Source organism: Barbatula barbatula, assembly GCF_947034865.1.
Source record: "Barbatula barbatula genome assembly, chromosome: 3".
Classification (NCBI taxonomy): domain Eukaryota; kingdom Metazoa; phylum Chordata; class Actinopteri; order Cypriniformes; family Nemacheilidae; genus Barbatula; species Barbatula barbatula.
Window position 1 is genome coordinate 13513293 of NC_136764.1, and position 22169 is coordinate 13535461.

The following is a 22169-nucleotide window of genomic DNA, read 5'->3' on the forward strand; positions in this document are numbered from 1 at the left end:
ATTAGCTGTGTATAATTGCCACACGGTTTCAGCTGTAATGTTTTTCAATAAAAATCAACAAACTGAAGATGACGAAAGGTTTTTGTTTTGCTTTTGGGGTCATTTTGCCTCATGTAGGAGGTCATGGAAAAAAAGTGTCAATAACACATAAATCACATTGGATTGTATATAAATGAAGAGGGGACATTCTTGATTCACAAAACCTAAACCAAGTATCCTCAACACAAGAGAAGGTTTACATGCGTTCCAACCATGAGGGACATCCTGCTGGTAGTGCTGTTGTTGTTTGCAGTGTGGGCCGATTCGGCCCAGTCTCAGAATGCTCTCAGGCTCTGTGGCCGGGAGTTTTTTCGGGCTGTGGTGTACACATGTGGGGGTTCCAGATGGAGGAGGGGCCAAAATGAGGACAACGTAAAAGGTGTGGAACATTTACATTTTCTTAATAATCAATTCCGAGATTAAACAGAACAGATTGATCAAACTATTAGTTATTGCTGTAGTAATTTAAATTACAACAACTTTGCATTTTGTTCAACTGATCAAGCTTTTAAGGTACTAACAATATCTACTGATAGATAGATCTACTGATAGCTTTGTTTTCCACCTGCCAGTATTTTGCGCTTTAAGCCATTATGTCCAGTTCCAAATGACCATATTGTTCCACATATTAGTGCAGTGAATTGCTCTTTTTTATAACACACATCAGTATGAATGGAAAATATAACATTACATAATTGTGATTTGCCATAGACTATGAAATGCAGACTGGCAAGGAGTCCTTTACGACCACTGCTGAAATGGATCGAGCAGGAAGAGACCTCGACTCACTTCTGCCCTTGTTGTGTTGTAAAGTGGGTTGTCACAAAAATGATCTGGCCCTTTTGTGCTGAAAAACACTCAATTATGATCAGCTGTTGAAGTTTGGCTTGCTCACTTGGGGTTAGGCACTACTTTTTTGTAAAGATGCCTACCCATTCTATATTTAATTCACACAGTGACATATTTTAATATAAGGAGGTTTTATAAATATGAACAGTATATATTTTATAATTACTTACCGCTGTTTTGTGTTCATCAGGGTGTCACACAAAAATTTTCACTATTGTGTTAATAGTAGTATCCACTGTTTTCATGACATAAGAATCAACTGTACATATCAATGTGGGATTAAAGAACTTGAAATTATTACTCAATGTATTTACAGGATCTTTTATTTTTTTTCAGCGTAGTAACGAATAGTTAATTGCAAATACAAACAACTATTAAAGACGAAATAGAGGCTTGTGTTGAAGATGGTTACACTAGTTTATCTTATTGTGTTCTTTTAATAAGGTTTGTCTATACCCACAGTTTCTGACACTTTATATCGAAGCTTTTTAATTACTTAATTGCCCCCATGTTGACATGTGTGTTTCGATCCAAGGTTGTGCATGATTAGACTAACTAGATTCTTCTAGGTCTTCTGTGTAATATTCTAACAGTATCATTATAAAGAACTCTCAAACTCGAAACCCAACAATGAACAACGTCCAAACCTACAAGTTTATTAACATAAAATAAATAATTTTAGAATAAGGCAAAAATTATGAGTTGGATGTGTGGGTGCTTATATACACTGTACACCCAGAGCCTTAACACAAGTATAAATCTCTGTAACTTTTTTACAGAATTGCTGAATAAATCAATTGCAACAATTTATGCAAGAATGGCCAAACAAACAATTTACACGTTATGTTTGTACAGTACTCAATTTGTGCTGTTCTCATGCGGTCTGCAGTCTGTTCATCAAACTTCACCAGTTATATTGTATGTTGGTTTTACAGCAGTTACATGTTAGCTGATCATTATGAGATATGGTAGGAACAGGAATAATCAGGCAGTCTCGTAGATCTGGATGAAAATCAACATTTCCATTTTGAAGAACATTCAACAGGAGCCATGTCAGATGTCTTTAGCTGGTTAAGATCACACACAGATCTAACACCCATCTGTATAATTCCCACCGTATCATTCAAAGTAGACACCGTAGACATTGGCGACGGCAAAGAGCGAGCTGTTTTTGAAACTATGTGAAGAGTAAGTATCATGTGCCGCATCCCACAGACATCGACTGCCCATGTGTATGTTCTGATCTCTGATCTGACCTATCCAAATGATCACTATGATTTTATAGCGAGGAATCATCAGGTCTTTCACTCTGGCCTTGACAACCTGAAATTACATTACATTACAGACATAAGCTTCCCATATATTGATTTAATTGATATCCATGTTTATTCATTTGTAACAGTATTTATGATACTAACAGAGCTAGTGTGTTTAAAGGGAAACTCCACCCAAAAATGTTCCGTCAAAAATTACTCCAACCCCCCCAAGCTGTTCCAAACTTTTTCAAAACAATCAAAGTTATTTGTAACCATACTACAGTAAGCATAATTTAACTATGGTATTTGTTGTAAATCCTCAATAATCACAAACCTACTATGATCTCACTCAAATAAACTGTTGGGTTGACCATGGTTAATTATCCTAAGGGTGGAACTACACTCAGTAGTCCTAAATCAGGAAAAGGGTTAATATTTGCTGGATTTGTATAGTTGATAAATTAAAATTCCAAAGCTTCTTTATTTTCCAGCACTTTGTAAAGGGGTCTTAAAACATTAATGCTATGTGACCTGAACTGGTAAAGTGTAATTCATTTAAATGTAACAAACTAAAACCCGGTGAGTGTGTAGCAATCATCTGACCTCAGAGATTGTTTTGGTCATTTGTCTGCAAAGTTCAGCTTCATATTTCTCCTCCTGTAAGTAACTGGTCAACACATCCTTCAGAATGTCCGTTACTGTTAATACTGGGAAATGTCGTGGTGGTGCTGCACAAAAATATACAATATATACATTGGAATTCATTTACAACATTTGTTACTGACTGTAATGTCAGTTCTCTGTCAGACAAGACTCACTGAGCTGATAGGTGTTCTCCATGAGGACTGTTGGCCTTGGAATATCGTCATGGTGACCGGGCTCATCAATGTAGGACACAGTGCTGATTGAACTATAGAAACAGACATGTGAAGCAACACATGAACTGTGATGATGTTCCCATATTTGGGTAATTGACAATGTAAGCTGTTTCAACAGTGCCCTGCGTGCAGTAGCATGCATGTCATCTAAAAGCAACAACTTTTTTCCCAGTTCTTCTTTAGTTATTATTATACACACATTTAAGGACATATATTACTGGCAAGACATCTGTAATAGTATTTTCAGTTTGACTTTCATATTTTAGGGAATTCCAGTAACTTACTCTTTGGTTTTCCCTATGGTATCTTTAGCTCTGACTTCATGACTGCCCAGCGAAGAGACACTTGCACGCTTCTTCAGCAGACGTGCAGCTTTCTCTTTCGCTAAATCCGTCATTTCCTGATGAACAAATATAAATACAAATGGTTTTTGCCTGATATTCAATTATGAATAAAAGACATGTTGGAATTCTTATGCTTAACGTTAATTGAAACGAATAACATGGGATGATGACCACTTTACAATAAACACATTATAATAATTCTCTAATTGTACAAGGTGATTGCATGTAACGTTACCCTTCCGCAATTAAAAGGTGCATTCGTCTAACTTGACAGCTTAATTGAAAAACATCACAAACATAAACAACGTTAATAAATTCGCAATTCGTGTCTTAGAAAAATAAACTTACCGTTCAGTGTGTTTCTCTCAGAAACCGGAAATGCCAAGCGTTGCCTTGACAACAGTATGTCATCTTCAACTATTCTTCCAGACAAAGGTTCGCGACTCAGCTTATGAAAGTGCATGCTACCGTTACTTGGCAACCCTTTTTCGATATCAATAAACACGTTAAATTACCATAATGCCATACTATTAATTTAGTTAATTACAAATAAAATGGATCAGTATTCACAATAACTTACAACGGACGAGTAAGATTAAGACAAGTAAAAAGAGCTAAACAATAACATTAGCCTATTTGAATTATTCCTGACGTTTAAAAAGTTTAACAAGGCATTGCCACTAGTATTAACAGTAAACATAAACCAAACATTTACTCTAGTTTAATAAAAGAGTTGAGCAATGGCGCCTCCTTATGCCCAAATGTATGCAAGGAAAAGTGCAGAGGGTCATTTTAGACTGGGCAAATGGGGACGGTGATGCCGTGTGGGTCACGTATTTAAAACAAAGCACATTAACATCTGACATAACACTTTTACAAAGGTAATGATGCTTTCTTAATCTGCTATTTAAATCTACATTATATTGTATCACAGAGAATGAACATAACAGGCATCCAAGAATGTTAAACATGAAATTCTTGATTTTATTTTTAAGACATTACATTTTGTTTCACTTATGATATACATAGCATCTTCAGCCTCTATAGTCTCTTACAATCTGGGGACAGTTTATTGTATAGGCTACATTAAATGTTTGCATATTCCTTTTTCTGAGTGGTGTATGAACGAGATGCAAGTTAACAGACAGACACAAAAATATACATATAAAATGAGAGACATGTTTTAACCAGAATGAATCATTCACAGGCAGCAGCTGTCTGTCCACCTCATATTTAAGGTCAGGTAAGGCCTCCAAACAATTGAATGAAAACAATGAACAAAGTACACTTAATAAATTGCAGGCATAACATTGCACTTCACTGTAACCAGATTTATTCAAACCACACCACGGATGATTATCTAGGATAGTTATGTATAGTTTCAAATGTAAATATCTGAAAACTATTGAGTTTTGAGGCTTTCCAGTGAATGTGTGAGGGAGAATTTAAAATTTTCAGAGGCAATGATCAGATACGGTCTCTATATCTCAAAATCAAACAACATGGGGAACAAAGATGAGCCATTACTTACTTTTCAAAATATAAAAGTTGACAAATGACTGAAACACATGATGCATAACAGTGTACATGTAAAGAAGTGTTTTTCTGTAATAGTGAAGTTTTTCAAACCCTTATTGAACAATAACAACTAGACATCGAAAATAATTTACAAACATTGTAAATAAATTACTAAACAAAAATAAAGTGCCATCATGAATTGGAAATGCCAACAATAACTTAACACGTAATCTGTTCTATGACAATACATAGAAGCTCCGTATCTGTGGATACATGTATAACCATTTCTATCTTACATTTTTTACACATTATCTTTGAATATTTCTACCGGAAAAGGTTTGGGGAAGGAAAATCCACATTGTGGAAACCAAATGGAAAACTCGACTAATTCCTTAAATTCATTTCAACCAAAGGAATTCTGCACCCCTGACACAATTGGAGCCTTATTTTCCAAGAATGTATTTTAAAGACACACAGAGAAAACATGTAGGCATCACTTTTTGCATTAACCATGAATTTCAGTTACATCCAAATTTAAGCACATAATTGAACAAAAGATAAGTCACGAGCCGACTTGACAGCAGTGATGCATTTCAACATGCCTTCACCATCAAATAAACACTGATGTACTTCAAGAAGAATTTTAAAATCATATTGAAGAAAAAAAACTACTGTAACTGTGGAAGCATTTCTTTCATAATGTCTAACAGATCTGTAATTTTAGAAATGCTTGGGAACCGAGAGTGGAACCTGTTAAATGAACTAGAAACTCTTGTACAGCGAGAAAACTCCAATCTCTGCTACGCTATAAATGGGAAAGATACATTTCTTGGTCAATATTATTCGGAACCACACACATTTATCAGGAAATAAAATTGTTTTTTAAGAAAATTTGCAACAGTGAAAATGGAAACTCGGCCTTCTGCGAGAACTCTGCGAAAAAGTCCTTGTATTGCATTTGTCCTGAAGTCGTTTTGTATATGCACAAAATATTTACTAATATTCAGATACACGCACCCACAGAACGCACTGATGATTTTCTGCACCAGAGATTTTTTGTGAGATTTTTAGTGCTGTACTTCTGGAATCTTAATAAAAACATTTTAAAAGTCTTTGAAATGCCAAAAGAGTGTCCCATCAACCCACTCACAGTCCCACTAGCATTGCTGTGCTCAGGTCAGTTGTCTGCCAAATATTTACCTGTAGAATAAAAAAAACCCTGTCTGAAACAAACATCTTTATACCTTTATAATTGGCTTAAAAGGCACAGTTCACCCAAAACAGTTCTTGGACCCTATTGACTACCAAAGTAGGAAAAATAACAATGGTAGTCAAAAATGCCCCAGAACAGTTTGCTGTCCTACATTCGTCAAAATAATTTTGTGTTCAACAGAACGAAGAAATGTATAAAGCAATTTATTTCTACCATGGTAGGCAATGGCGGCCAAGAACTGTTTGATTACAGGATTCTTCCAAATATCTTTCTCAGTATTCATTAGCACAAAGAAATCAATACAGATTTGAAACAGCTCAAGGGTGAGTAAATGATGACAGAACTTTTTGGGGAACTATTCCTTTAAAAAATTCATTCATTAATCTAATCCTTAACAAACGTACCTGCAGAAAACCTTTTTTTAACCAGAGAGAGTCTGTAGCCAGAACCTACAAGCTGGAAATCACAGCCAGACAGAGTGCTGCCCTCACTGGTGAACTGAACAGTGAGCTGTGATGGTTTACTGGGGCCATCATCTAACTGGAAGCGAGCCAGTAGAGCTCCCACTCCTGAGATGAAATGATAAAAAGGACAAAAGAGACAATGAGAACTGACCAGTAATAAAAAAGCCTGTCATTTGGCCTCTATTAAAAATGTATATACATGACTGCTATATTTGCCACTTGTTGTCAGATAACCAAAAACAGATCTTAAAGGTCAAGGGTATGAAATTTGGCAGCATCTAGTAGTTAGGTTGCGACTTGCAACAAACGGCTCACTCCACCCTTCCCTTTCGAAGCACTACGGAGGCTGACACAGAATTAAGATGGTGTCATTTACTTCTTTGCCGAAGGAGATAATGTATTTACAAAACACGCTCTGCAGAGCAGTTTGTATGTTCAGGGCTACTATAGAAACAACATGGTCAATTTCATGCAAGGGACCCACGGTATGTAGATATAACTCACTTTTAGGTAATAAAAACATAATGCTTCGTTATGTAAGGTCTTCAAACACCTCTGAACACATAGTTATTTCTGTCAATAGATCCTCCAGGAAATTACACACAGCATCTTTAATACCAGATCTATTGTTATCAGATGCTGAAGCTAAAACAGTTTGTGAACATTTATGATTGTACTAACCTCCTTTTAAAGGGTTAACCCTCGGTTAGGTGTAGTGTTGAAAACGTATAAATGTAGTATTAAGATTTAGATTCAAACTACAGGTCGATGGAAAGCAGATGATTGACTCTGCAGTGAACTGTGATGTTTCCACTGCTAAGCTTGCAGAATGAAAAAAAGCTTGACGTCATGTCTGCCACTCGAACAGCCTTTCACTAATGATCTCTGTATTATTCAGCTGAGGACTTCAAACAGGCCTGTTTTAACCTGCCACATAATCATATATGGAGACTATCCACAGTACATTGCATTTTATTTTTATGTATCCAAACAGTCTGTATTGTTTTAATGAAGTAACCAACATCTTCAGCTTTTTCAGTTTGCTTTGCAAATCCTGTAAGCAATCAAATTTACTACCACTAGGGCATTCTGCCAAAGGCACCACATAGTGCAGATGCCAAAAAGAGCTACACTAAGCGAAGCTTTCGCAAAGCTGCTGTTGAACTTGCCTTCGAATCATTTTACATCTAATGAACATTTACCTCCATTTTCAGACCTCTGGGAAAGCTCTGGGATCTTCCATGCTATTTTCTGCGTCTCTGGATTCCTTATGAGGCAACACAGAAACAAACATGACTGCACTTCAATACGCTGTTGTTTGATGGTGTAGAACATGATGTTCTTGCCTGATTCCTACCAGGTGGCCGGTGGAAGCGTGGCCTGCAGTTTGTTTACGCCGCCGTCCACAGCTGCCATGAACTGGATGTTGGTGAGAGGTGTGGGCGCCAGCATGGCCTCTGCATTATATTTATAGTCTATCCTGAGGTCTGTGCAGCTGGCATCGCCACGCCAACTCACGGCCAAATTCAGTGGTGTGGACTGGATCCCTTGAGCAGACACCTGTATGCAAATAGCAGGATGTAAGAATGTATTCTGAATAAAAGCATAAATAGAAATTATGCAAACGCAAAATAATATGCATATATAAATCAAGTGTATAAACACATTCTGGTTACATTAAAACAATATATATTAATGTTACTGTATTCACTACCAAACAACATTGTTTAAAGCGTCCCCCGACAAACGATAGGAAGACCCGCTTCCCATCAAAATTGGCTTTGCTGTGGGCCTGCAGTTCATTACTCTTGCGATAGTCAGAGTGTGTTTGTTTGTTCACTGCATTTCAGTGATGGATGTTATATAAACGTTGGATATAACGCTGGGTTTAGAGATCGTTTGAAACTGATAGATGGAGCGGTCCCAGCGCTAAAAGATTCAGGACATGAACCGCACGTGGTAAGTGAAACTGAGTCATATGTCTGTGGCTATGTCCAAGTTTCATTTTCAAAACGTTCTTCGTCCACACTAGCGTATTCAAGCATTTACCAATTGCTGGCTTTCCACACTGAAAGATCTGAAAATGCTGGCGTCACCGTAAACCGGGTGCTTGAAATGTAAAAAGCTAATGTTCTTTAGTTCCGCTCTCGGGTCGTATGTTTTCTGAAATAATCGTACAGCTGTCTCTGTCTTGTGATCAAACTAAAGATATTTGAAGGGTACTATACTATTCTGTAAGTACTCAAGAAGATTAACATGAGATACGGAGAAACAGTCAGAGTTACGGCCATTTTAAAGCTCACCTGGTATTTGAGCATGTCAACATTGTAATATGTGGCCTGTGGCCTCTGCTCAGCAACTTTCTTCAAGTGACTCATCAAGCTCGGCATGTTCACCCAAAACTCCTTTGAGTCACCTGTAGGTGGAGTGGTGTCACTGCAAAACAAATGAAACATGTTTTATTTGTCTATTTCAAACATTTACGTTTACATTAGGCCTACATGCTTGACTATGCAAAACTCGCTGTTGCCAGAAAAGCCCCATGCCCCAAATATTCTGGTCGCTACGTCCTTCTGTAACTCTGTTTTTGTTACCTCTTTGTCATCCACCTATAACTTTCCTATTCTATAAATCCAATACATTTATTTTTTATGAATTATTTCACTGCCTCTTTTGTGTCACTCACATGTATATTAGGAAAATGGAACGCAGCAATTTGATCATATTTGTAATAAGTGAAATATTAAGTAAATTACTGCTGCACCAATCCTGCTAAACCAAACAACCAAGCAAAGGTTGGTTATCCCAAGATTATCCCAAATTGGACATCAGTATTGTGGGAGTTTATTTTACCAGCACAGGAGCTGCGGGTTGGGAAGAACCTGCTCCAGTCGACTGTACTGGCTAATGGTGAAGGTTAGTACTGGTGGACTAGGATGACTGGAGAAGTGTCTGGTGATCCCAGCTGGAAAAGACAATACCATCTCCCCCGTTATCTTCACCAGACATCTAAAACACAGACAAAAGTTTCAGAAAGTCACTGGAATTCAAAGATTTTAGAGGAACTGACTTGAAACGATGATGTAAACTGAAACCACTGAGACTCATCTGAATGAGGGACAGTCCGGGGTAATTCTCGTAAAGTATTTGCATGTCCACATCTGCTGTACACTCTTTGATGTGATATTTAAATGAGTGACATCAACTCGGACCGAATTGTTCAAATAAATGTTTCTGTTTGAGTTTTTAATCACTAATTTATTAAGAACAAAATTTAGATATTTTTTTATTTATAATGGCATCAAGCTCTGTTGCAAGCTTCTGTAGAAAATAATCTGTCAGAACAGATAAAAATACTGACCAAGGAAACTAACGGGAAATAATGTCACAGCATTTGCTGTAAGGTTGTCAGGAAACATTTTCAGTGTGGTTCCCATTCTTTAAAAAGCCCAGCATTAATCGGAAAAGATCAAAATAAATAAATAAATAGCAGACATTTGCTAGCTCTGAGAATTAGCCCTTATATTCAAATGCCATGGACAAGTCCTCCCACATCTACCATCTCTACATTACTGTTGAGACAACAAGATTTTGACTGCATTGGTGAATCTTAAATACACAGTTAAAGTGTGTTCCCAACCTGAAAGAAACTTTGCAGACTGCACCGTCTATGTACCACTAAACAGCACCAACAAAATACAGCTTTTGCAGACGATCAAGAGAAACAAACAGGAAGTGGTATCAAAAGCCACCAAAATATCAGCTAACACTTAAGATCCTCACAGGTGTTGTTGAGACGGCACATTAACATGACTTCAAATGAAATCTTTAGTTCAGTTGGTAGAGCACAGCAATATAAGCACAAATGTCATAGGTTCAATTTCCAGGGAATACAGATACTGATAAAACCTATAACTTGAATGCACTGTGAGACACTTGGATAGGTGTCTGCCAAACACATAAATGTAATGTATTTGTAAACTCAGTTTAGTGTTGTAGCTGCTTACTTTGTGGGATCTGCTCCTTTAAAGTAGGCGCTGATGGTCTCTGTGAAGGCGGCTGCTACTGGTAGAGTGTCCTGGGGTCCCATTGTGAGGGGGCTTGGACCTCTGGAACATACTGAAATGAAGGAGTAGATCTAGGTTAACCTGAAAGTAGTGCAACCTGTGATATTGATCTTGACCTTTATGATTTTCTTTCCTCCGCAGAACAAAGAAGAAGATTTTTGAAGAAAGTTTGGTAACCGAACCGCACTGGCCCCCATTCACTTCTATTGTATGGACACAAAACCAAAGCAAGTGAATGGGGCCTGTTTATTGTGGGCTGTTAACAACATTCTTCAAAATATCTTCTTTTGTGTTCCTCAGAAGAATGTCATACAGGTTTGAAATGACATGAGGGTGAGTAAATGACACAATTTAGATTTTTGGGTGAACTATCACTTTAAGCACTAACCTGACACGGACAGGTTAAGCTCACGGCCCAATGTTGGTGTGGACGCTGCACTCAGAGAGGTGACGGATGAGATGGAAGAGGTGCTCTCAGCTCTGGCCAGAGGAGCGAAGGGTGGAGGACTCCAGGAGTGAATGGGGGGGCTGAAGGGACGAGCCTGGGGAGAATAAAATGATCTTAATGAAATGCTGTTTGCTAAATGAAAAATGACCACTGTTGCAGTCGTACCAGTTCTGCTAGACTTGGTTTTCCAGGTGGTAGTTTAGGCCTTGAAGATGGTCTTGGTGGTAGAGGTGGGATTGGGCTGCCAGCAGACAGGGGTGTACCAGCACGTGCAGGAGAGGATCGCCCTAGGAGCATAAGACCCGATGCTGTGTTATATAAAAAAAGTACCAGGATGTGGTTCACAAATCAGTACCGAGCTTGCCATTAGGTGTTCAGTTGTAAAAGGTATAGGCAAGCAATAGCTGTTAATTTACAGTAGCTGTGTAGATTAGTAATAACACTGAATATGTTAAAGGTCCAGTGTATACAATTTGGCGGCATCTAGTGGTAAGGTTGCGAACCACAACCAACGGCTCCCTCCACCCCCCCTCCTTTTCGAAGCACTAAGGTGGCTGACACAGAACTATGTTGTCCTGTTTTCTTTGCCAAAGGTTTTCTTTTCCATAATTATATATAGTAACTACTGTCTTAATGTATGTAAAACTCTGAAAAGCTCTATGTAAATAAAAATAAACAGATCTTTTGTAATAAAATCATTAATTATGCAGAATTGCCTTTTTTTGTTCATTTAGCATTGTATTCAGCTAAATGTGGAGAAGAACTGAAGATTGACTGTTTAGGGTTGACATAATAAAAGACTAAATATTGCACACCATCATAACTGATAACTTACCACTGCCAGGCCCTGGAGAGCCCATCACACTCCTGTAAGTTGGAGGAGGCAGTGGAGGTGGGGTTCCCCTGAAGCCTCCTGTTGTTATGTCTTTAGGAGATGTTCCAAACACAGCAAGCTCTTCTCTCACCAAAGACAAGTCTGGTGTTCTTCTGTTATCATCTCTCAGGGTAAGAGCGGAAGATATGGCTCCATATCTTGGGTGGTCTGGTGGCAGGAAGGGCAGCCCAGGGCTGGATGGGGTAATGGGCATTTCATGACCAAGTTCTACCTCTGGGAGCTGAAAGCAGGAGGGAAGCGGCAGGGGGCTGAGCGGAGATTCTGAGGGTGGAGGCGGTGGAGGTGAATCCGGAGGTGGGATGGGGTGGAAAGGAGGAGGTAATGAGGCGGGAGGTGGCAGGATAAGGGGTGATGACGGGGGCGAGTCCACAGGGGAACAGGACACTGGTGGAGAAGGGGCTGGCTCATCTGGAGGTGGAGGTCTGGCAGGAGAGCCCTCGGCGAAGCTCACCCAGCTGCACTGCACCATATCCGATCCGGATTTTGGAGTGTCGACAGGGCCAAAAACATTGTCCAAGTCTGGCATAGATGCCCCTCCAGTTGGGTCAGATAATGGAGTGTCCTGATAGGCAGAGGATGATCTGTCTCCTCTGACACTAGGAACTACACTATAATAACCTGCAGAAAAATTATAAACAGCACACATGCATGGAACTGCTGTAGACATTCCTCAAGTTTAACGTTTAAAAATAAACGTAATGTACGTACCAGAGGATTCTACAGAGCTGGAACTACGTCCAGGTGGGGTGACAGGCATGTTCTTTGGAGGAAGTGGAGGGGGAGCTAAAAGTAAAGATGACAGTCATTTCGCTTTCATTACACGAGAAAATATCACAGATGACACTTGCACAACTGTATGGCTGAATGTAGGATATAATCTGCCTGCTTAAGACATTTTAGTTATTCAGATTTGCAGTTATTATTTGAAAATATTCGACGGCATACATCTGATCAGAATTAAATGAGCCATGGGCTGTATAATAAAATATCATGATTAAAAATAACATGTATGTTTCATGTTTCTCTTAAGAAAAATATTTTTATACCACTTTTAAGTATATATTTTATTAATTTATTATAAGTCGAAGATCTGATATCCAATTGCATATAGCTGGCTGCATAACAACACCTTTTCATTTGTTACGACCATAGTGTTTTATTTTGCCATTCTGTATTTTGATTACAACTTTAATGCATCAGACTGTCATTTACATGTACATGCAAATAAAGACACGTCTTCTAGGTATCTGATATTCTCATGCTTAAGGAGAATATTATGAGGTGAAGGTTTAGTTCAGCACCTCCAGTGGGGAGTGATCTGCTCAGAATACAACTGGAGATCGAGCTCGACTGACACCACAACTCTGGCTCCACCATGAACACTGAGAAACAAGAGGACATTATTAGTACAAATGAAAAACATTCCTAAATACAATTCCGGGATCAAATGAAAACTTCCAGTTGTCATATTAATAAATAATAATAATAATATTTAACTGATGCTAGAGTTAATGTATGAAGAAGAGATTAGGTGTGCTCAGTATAATGTTATAAAACCTTTTTTATATTAAATAATAATAAAGTGGCAAACTTTATATGAAAGGGATAGTTCAACCAAAAATGAAGAATTCTGTCATCATTTACTCACCCTCAGGTTGTTCTAACCCTGTATACATTTATTTGATCTGCTCAAACACAAAACATAGTAGGGAAAATAAATACTATGGGAGTCAATGGGGGATGAGATCGGTTGGGTACTGACATTCTTCCAAATATCTTCCTTTGTGTTTGGGAGAACAAAGAAATGTATGCAGGTTTTGAAAAATCTTTTACATTTTAGGCTGAACTATCCCTTTAAACCCATACAGTTTGCAGAATAAAGTTATCTGTTCAGTCAATTCGTAAAGTCAAACCACATCCACATGACAAAAGCTTGTATACCTTCTTACACCGTGTCTACACCGGCACTGCCAATAAGATTTACCTTCTGAATTGTGTGCTTCAACATTTGTCTCAAATGGTGGCCCGAAGAACGCTGAGCTGTTTTCTCTACCAAACAAATAAGAAAACAAGATCAAAGCACATCAAGAGCCTCCAGACAACAATTTAGTAATTTAATAAAGTTGAATTTAGTAATTTAATAAAGAGCGTAGAATCACAAACAGTTCCATCTGGGTTTTTAGACTAACCTGGGAGTGTCAGAACAAGGCCCCGGGGTTGTTGTGGGTGTTGGAGTGGATCGTCTTGGTCTGGCAATCTCCTCACCTGGAATATGCAAGAACGTAAGAGAGCTATTATCTGCATTTATAAATACACTTTATTATTTGATACCGATATGTCGTCCAGAACATCACTGCTTAGGAAATAAATTAATGTCAATAATACACTCACTTGACAGGTTTCTTTTCAACGGACACTGTAATAAAGAACATAAATCAGGCAAAACATTATAGTAATATAACTGTAAAGCACAGGCACAGTAATATAGTACATCGTATAACTGTAGGCTTTGATGGTTGCCATATGCACATTAATATATAATTTTACTGACGTGTGGTCATAGGTGTGCATGCATATATCAGCTATATTACAATAGTAAATTTAAAAGGATAGTTCACCCAAAAACTCAAATTTGCTGTTTATTTACTAACCCCAGGCAATCTGAGATGTAGGTGACATTTTTCATGAGTAGAACCATAAAGAAGATTGTTTGGTAAATCCGAAGCACTCTTTGCTTCATATAATGGGAGTCTATGGGGTCCACCTGTCTAAGGGAGTGATGAATGTAATTTCTGCGACAGTCGCTCAACACTCCCTTTCAGCAAGTGGCACTAAACTCACCAGACGCTGGTATGCCATCCGCCACAAAATACTACAAGATCGCGACGTGTGCAGAGGCTGTACAGTATGGATAATACTATTAAAAATGACATAGAACGATTCGATTCACAAGTCGTCAACATGTCGCCAGGAGCCGCTTTTTTGGAATAATGTGCTTTAGGAAATCTTAGACAGGTGGACCCCATTGACTCCCATTATATGAAGCAAAGAGGGTTGCGGATTTACCAAACAATCTTCTTTATGGTTCTACTCAAGAAAAAATGTCACATACATCTCGGTTGGCCTGGGGGTTAGTAAATAAATAGCAACTTGCAGTTTTTGGGTGAACTATACTTTAAAGCCTATTTCACATTATATTTACAGCTGTTTGATGGGAAATGGTCATAACAAGAGATTCCTTCACACAAGCTGTACTACAAAATGTACCATAAAGATATAAATAAACACATGCCTTGCTGTAAAAACCTGTTACTCATCCAGGTTATCAGTGATTGTCAGGTAGTGGGTATTATTTGGCACTTGGACTTTATTTTCCATTAGTTTCATTCATCGAAAGTGATGAAGGTTCTCCGACACAACCAATCAGGGAGAAATATCTTTAGCTAATGGAAAACCGAGCTCAGATGCCAACACTGAACTCCAGCTGAGAATACATTCAACATGCAGAAGCTACTGGTGATATCAGGAATCTAACGAATCACTCGTATTGATCCATCTTATCGAGCTGTCAGCACAGCCGTGACACACGTACTGAAGCATCATCTCAATGAAACGGGGTCTACTGCGCATGCAAAAACAATACATCTAATGTACATAAAACAACAACCACTCACTATAAGAATCGATGCATTAGTAATGTGTTGGTAATGAAGCTTCAGAAAATTACCAAGTGATATTATGCGAAAACTAAACAATAAATCAAAGCTTCAATGACTGTACTTACTGGACTTCTCCTCTGTGATCAGCATAAAGGAAGAAAGAAGAAACCTGGTCAGGGAGTCACAGATCAGGAATATTAAAAAAATGAAAAAGAAAAATGTTGTCAATGGAGTATTTCACCCAAAAATCTACTTTGTGTGATTTTTTACCCACCCACATGACGTTTAACATCTTTAGGGAACTTCTGACGTCTTTGGAGCACAAATTAATATAACTAGGTGAGATGCAAGAGATTTCCAGGCCTCCTCATAGACATCAGGATGTCAGTTTTTGCCAAGGTCCCAAAGATTGGTCCATCCGCGCTAAGTCGCTAAGTTGAATTTTTTTGTGCAACTTAACAAAAATAACGTCTTTTAATGATATATTCTCCCCTGTCTTGCAGCAGGGCCAACTTAACAATGTTTTTAGTACTTTTCTGGACCTTGGCAAAAACTGACACCATGATGTCTATGAGGAGGCCTGGAAATCTCTCGGATGTCACCAAAATATCATTACTTGTGCTCCAAAGACATCGGATGTTCTTTAAACATGTTTTATGTCATGCGGGTGAGTAAAAAAAATCACACAAAGTTGATTTTTGGGTGAACTTTCCCCTTTAACACATGAAGACACAAGAACACTGCTATTGTGCCTCTTATGTACAAGCTAAATTGAATGTGAAATGCTGAATAAAAAAACAAGGCATTCTAATAGCAGATTAATTGACTTGACCAATTAATTCTGTTCTGTGCTATTTTAAAAGATTAGCAGAAGAAAATAATGTGAAACAATACGCACACATAACAATGTTTTCTTAAATGCATTAAAGTAGAATTTTAGAAGGAAAACTATTTGTTAGATGAATGAAAACGTTTCAGCAAATTAAAAATGTAAGGAAACTCAGCATTAATAAATGCATAAAAATGAAGCTATGATGAAGAATCGAAACATAAATCTACTGACATTCATAACCAACAAATCGGTCTGGATTTATGTGACCACTTCTGCATTGATTACTTATTACACAGCAAGAAGTTCAGATGATGCTTCATGATGATCGTACAACCATAAACACATGCAAGATGTATTCTTCACAAGCATAGACTGATGAGATGCATGACAAATGAAGTCAAAGAGTGAAGAGGTCTGAATTATCACAAAGTGTGTACAACAACCACTTACCGGACTCTTCCTCTGTGTAAGGAAACAAACAAATGAAATTCATCTCAGATGTGACACTAAACAGGAACTCATGAGCATTATCCCCTTCTCGCATGATTACAAGAGATCTCAGACCTGTAGCATGATCATTTCAAGAGTCTTACCATAGGAGACGGTGATATCGCCAGGCTCCCCACTGACGCCTTCAGCTCATCCATAGTGGACCCTGTGCAGACTCCACTGTTTGCTGCCAGCGGCTTGATCTTGATCTTAAATTTCTTCCCATGTTCCTCATCCCCCTCCGACTCGCTGGAAGAGCAGAACGTCCTGACCTTCGGAGCTGGTGAGTCGTGTTAAGGGAGATTATTTTCACAAATGAGAGCTAGTAAAATAAAGACCATTCGGGAGTGTAACCTCTTATCTTACCCTGGAATCTTACAAGGAGGTACAGACATGAGTGATATCTTGAATCGTGTCACATTGCAAAACACCAAAGTATTACGGCAAAGGATTTGACAAACAAAAATCTAGTTCCTTAATTGCCATATACACACACGAGAAAGCATAAAACAGTAATGCATGACCAATTAGAAAACTACATCTTATGACATCTTCATGAATTTTTAACATCAAGACTATATTACTGTAATGCACTATTAGGTGGTTGCCCTGCAGGCTTATTACAAAAACTCCAACTGGTCCAACTGTCTCATTATTCCAAGGTTACCAGAGCGGGCAGGACGCATAATTTATCATTTATTTTATAGTTTTATTTAATTAACACTGCATATAGGAAATTATAGTCTGTCTGATATTTGACCTGTGTTTTGACTAGCATAACCTTATATGTTTTGCTTATAGTCAATGTTTTCTTGTACAGCTGCTTTGTAACAATGGAAATTGTCAAAAGTGCTATATAAATAAAGTTGACTTGACATGACTCTCATTACAGTCATTATGCAATTATTTAAAACAGTGTGCGCCCTTGAGAGACTCATGCTTAGCATAAGAAAAGTCAATCACCATGACAAAATAAAGAGACTTTCCGTTCCTTAAAATATGTTCCAAGGATTGAGGAAAGCACTGCTCAAACCTGTGATTAGATGCATTTATGGAAACATTTAAAGAGGACTGTGGTTGCTCTAACAATATTATCCCTAAAAATTGCTCTTTCCTTGATAAATAAAAAAGCAGGTGAGTTAACTTGGACTGTAAGAAACATTTGAAATAGATATTCAAAAATGTAAAGGATATTTCCCCCTTGTTCTCCGGGTTTAACGCTAAAACCCTCATCATCCACATCAGGTGAGTTCTGTTATGGAAGACAAAGAGGTGAATTGTAAAATTCACATACGCTGTAAAAATATCATGTAAAATTTGAGTTCAGAAAGATTTCCTTACGTATCGATCCCAGTCAATCTCACCATAGAAACCGTTGGGTGCACCATTGGATTTTTTCTAGGATTAAAAAAGTGAGCGATGAACCATTGTAATAATTATCAAAATGAAACATTGAATCAATAGCTAAAGTATGTTTATAGACATAAATTATTGACTGTACTCACAGATCTATCTTTGTCTGGTGATCCCCTGAAAAAAAAGAAAGCAATAGTTCATATTTGGTACCATGCACAATGAGAATTTTTTTAACCAGTGGGCCAGGGTCCATTAGGGGCCCTCAACAAAAACTCTGAGTTTTATTAGTGCTTGGCTATTTTTTATAAGTAATAGGCATGAATAATATATATACTATTATATATACTACTTTCCTCCGCCACAAATTCTAGCCCAGCATAACAGTTATACAAACATCCGCTGCTTATTCCAAACCGTCACTTCTTTTTAATGTGCGCTGTGCTGCTTCAGTGAAGTTATTAGTGAGAAATAACGATGCAGGACGTGCATGTGAATGAAAGAGAGAGACCTTTAAAAGGCAACTCACCGAGAATGTGTTAATCCCAAGTCTATTAATGTAATCGTGTGATCGAGACCCTTCGCGTTACATTTATTTGTTAAATGAGCGAAGAGCACTGTGAATAAATTGCTAATGCTGGGGCCACACCAAAAGATAATCAGGATGATTGCTCCCCTTCCAACAGTCCAAGGTAAAGTCCAGATGATCTTAAATGGCTCCAAAGATAATCTGTGGATTTGTGGTGTGATGTGTGTTAAAAGTGAATGAATCTGATCAGAAGAACATCAGAGCCGCCCCGATCGCGAATCTTAAATATTCAACATGTTGAATATTTATGATCAGAAATCCTGATGTGTGGGGGAAACCCAGAGGACAAACGCACAAGAACTCTGTTGATTGTCATGTTGAACAAAACATTACCCAATCAGAAAGCCAGCTGATAGGAGTATAACAAACGTAGTTATCACATCAACCAACCCTTTTCTTTATTCTGTAAATGTTTTATAAAAAGCATTACAAACGAATAATTTTAATAAAACCAGACTTTGTGCAAGTGAAAGGTTGGAGTCCAAGTGTGCGGATACTTTAAGGTGGAACCGAAAAAATAGGTCCAGTCCAGCTAGTGAAGTCAGTAGACTCTTTCGGATGATAATGTCAGCAGCTATTTTTTACAAAACTATTGATATTCTTTTTAAAGACAATATTTGAGTTGCAATAAAATTTTATCTAGTGCTGTGCCACCTTAAATGCTTTAGACGAAGCTGCTTGAGCAATTTCTCAACAATTAAGATTTTTTAAATGACATAAAAGGTTATATCACAATTGTTTATATTGAACACATATATAATAAACAAAGCTTACAGTGAAATAATAAATAACTTATTCTGAAATCTTGAGAGAATTTGCGAGATTTCCTGTGTTCACAGTCAGGACTCTGTTTGAGCAAAATGTGTTGGTGTGTGGTGTCCTGTCTTCATCACATCATGGCGCACCAAAAATCGAAGCAAAATGATTAAATCTAGGATTCTTTCTCCTCATGTTTGTGGTCTCTAATCGTTTAAAACTCTTATAAGATTTTAAAAAATATTTTGTTGTGGCCCCAGCATAAGAGACACTGCCAACATTGCCAACATTTAGTTTCACTTAAGTACATGTTCCAGTCGCCACTTAGTGGCCATTTTCCAGCATTGAAGCGGTTCAACAATCAGTGCCCTATTTGACGTCTGCATTTACATCTGCAATACGTCTCGGACATGTCTATTCGTCTGTAATACGTCTGCTAAAGATCTGGGGCCTCATTTATAAAACTTTGCGTAGGATTTGCGTCAGAAGAGGCATACGGATGAAACATAGGACGTGCGTACGCACAGAAATATTCCGATTTATAATCACATCCTAAGCAGTTTTCCCTTAATAAATCACAATCAATTCCAAATGTTGCGCAGCTTTTGCAGCTTCATGTCACGCCCATAGTTGCCCATAAATAGTCCGTAAAACGCCCACAAGTTCATATTCATCGATTGCGAAATCATGGCAAACACAGAGAGGAAATCACAAAACGTAACTTTACTCAATGTGAAGTTGAAGTTATCGTTGGCGAGGTGGAAAAGAGGAGAAACATGTCGTTTGGAGGGCACAGTGTGGGCATTACTTGAGTGGCAAAAGGTTGCAGACGCCGTAAATGCTGTAGCCTCACAACCTCGGACCGTGGCCGCAATAAAAAGAAATGGTTGGACATCAAAGTCGAGGCAAAAAAGGCATCTAGCGCTCCATTGCCAGATGAACAGTTTCACACACTTTCACGTGTTTCTTCCATCTGCCGACGGTGTCGCCATTTCTCATTTCACCCGCTTTGGGGGTACGCCTGGGTCAGAGCTTGCGTAAAGGACTGCGCATTTTCCCGACAAGTTTGCTTTTTATAAATACCAATTATTGCGTAGAGAGCGGCGTACGCCTTCTTTTGTGCGTACGCAACGTTTATAAATGAGGGCCCTGGTGATCTGTAAACATCTGCTGCGTAAAAACATCTCCTAAACATCTTAGAAAGAGCTGTTACAGACTTACAGACATCTTCTAGGTGTCTCTACGACCTCTGACAGCAGACATCTCCAAGACGTATTGCAGATGAGCAAACTATGTCTTGTGAATGCAGACGTCAAATAGAAGTAAGCCAGATGTATGTGTGCAATCAGGGATGGCTCTCAGCCAATCAGATTTGAGAACCAGAGAGAACTGTTGTAAAATATATATATATAAATAGTAGTTATACCCTGTTCTAGAATATATTCAGTAACAAATCAAAACAGAAACAGTCTGTGTCCATTTGTGTTTTTACTCACGTGGAGTCAGAGTCCTTTTCTTTCTTCCGTATCCCAAAAGCTTTTCGGGTACGCTTTTTCAATCCTGTTAAAAATCACATTCATGTTCAAGAAACAAATAATTTGAAGTTAATGTTGAATTCTTGTTAGTTTAATGAATAAGGGTACTTAGATAAGAATATTACGTCATTATAAACGCATGGATGAAAAATAATTAAGAGACAACATAAATAATTACATACATTTCTACTTTTTGCAAAAAAACATTTTTTGTAAGGCCTCAAACCAAACTAAATGAAATAACCATAATGGGCACATGCAATCATCATGTGTTAGCTAGTGAAAAAAAATCGATATCGTCACTTTCCTTCAATAACCTCGGATGTCCAAATAATTACAGTTTTTTCGGGAAATGGAAAAAACACAGCATTTCATTAGGTACAAAGTTAAAAAGCACCTTTGAATACTTTTGATTGGTTATATGTTTGTTAGATCTAGTGATAAACATAAAGGGTGACTAATAATAATGATTAATGACAAAAAAAAGTAATATGGAAATACAAGGTTTCAGAAGGCTATAAGTGAGAGATATTTCAATATAATTAAACGTTTTCAATATTTCCTAAACCTTCTTAGTCTACTTATTTGAAAAACAATCACCCCCAAGGAAGCTAAGAAAAGGCAACATGGTTAATATTAACAAGCACAGCATGACAACAATTGATGGCCTGGAGACCTTGGCATGATGGCATACCAGAATGCTCCTGGGTCTCAGTACCAGTGTAAAACACTCTGTGTGTGTTCACCCATCATGCCCTAGTCTTTCAGAAAAAAATCTGATATTTCTCACTGTCCCTTGGCTAAATCAACGATTAAGATGAATGACTACAAACACACAGGAGATTGTGAAATCTGTTAGCTACCTACTCTAACGCCATTAACTAAGGATGGTGTAATATAATCAGATTAAATTACAGGGGATTAATCCGAGACATGAAATGACCTGAAATCATGAGACAGTGGACACAGTGCAGTATGCACACAA

General features: G+C 37.9%; 2 protein-coding genes across 2 annotated transcripts; both read right to left on the minus strand.

Annotated features, from left to right (window-relative positions):
* Positions 1-1200: 1200 nt before the first annotated feature.
* On the minus strand, positions 1201-3762 carry dynlt5 (dynein light chain Tctex-type family member 5). The gene is made up of 5 exons (XM_079451875.1): positions 3715-3762; positions 3307-3422; positions 2963-3054; positions 2748-2872; positions 1201-2211 (listed from the first exon to the last, which is right to left on the minus strand). The coding sequence occupies exons 2-5, from the start codon at positions 3417-3419 to the stop codon at positions 2008-2010; spliced, it is 534 nt and encodes a 177-aa protein (XP_079308001.1). The 5' UTR covers positions 3420-3422; positions 3715-3762; the 3' UTR covers positions 1201-2007.
* A 569-nt stretch (positions 3763-4331) lies between these two features.
* sgip1b (SH3GL interacting endocytic adaptor 1b) lies at positions 4332-21219 on the minus strand (the record flags this gene model as incomplete). The annotated part of the gene is made up of 22 exons (XM_079453682.1): positions 4332-6084; positions 6502-6666; positions 7764-7828; positions 7919-8121; positions 8865-8997; positions 9415-9570; positions 10569-10680; positions 11017-11170; positions 11242-11363; positions 11912-12589; positions 12680-12754; positions 13273-13353; positions 13956-14020; positions 14161-14236; positions 14363-14387; positions 15756-15767; positions 16913-16924; positions 17056-17231; positions 18143-18203; positions 18293-18349; positions 18457-18481; positions 21146-21219. Coding segments are annotated over 22 exons (2550 nt in total), but the record flags the coding sequence as incomplete, so codon positions are not given.
* Positions 21220-22169: the final 950 nt, after the last annotated feature.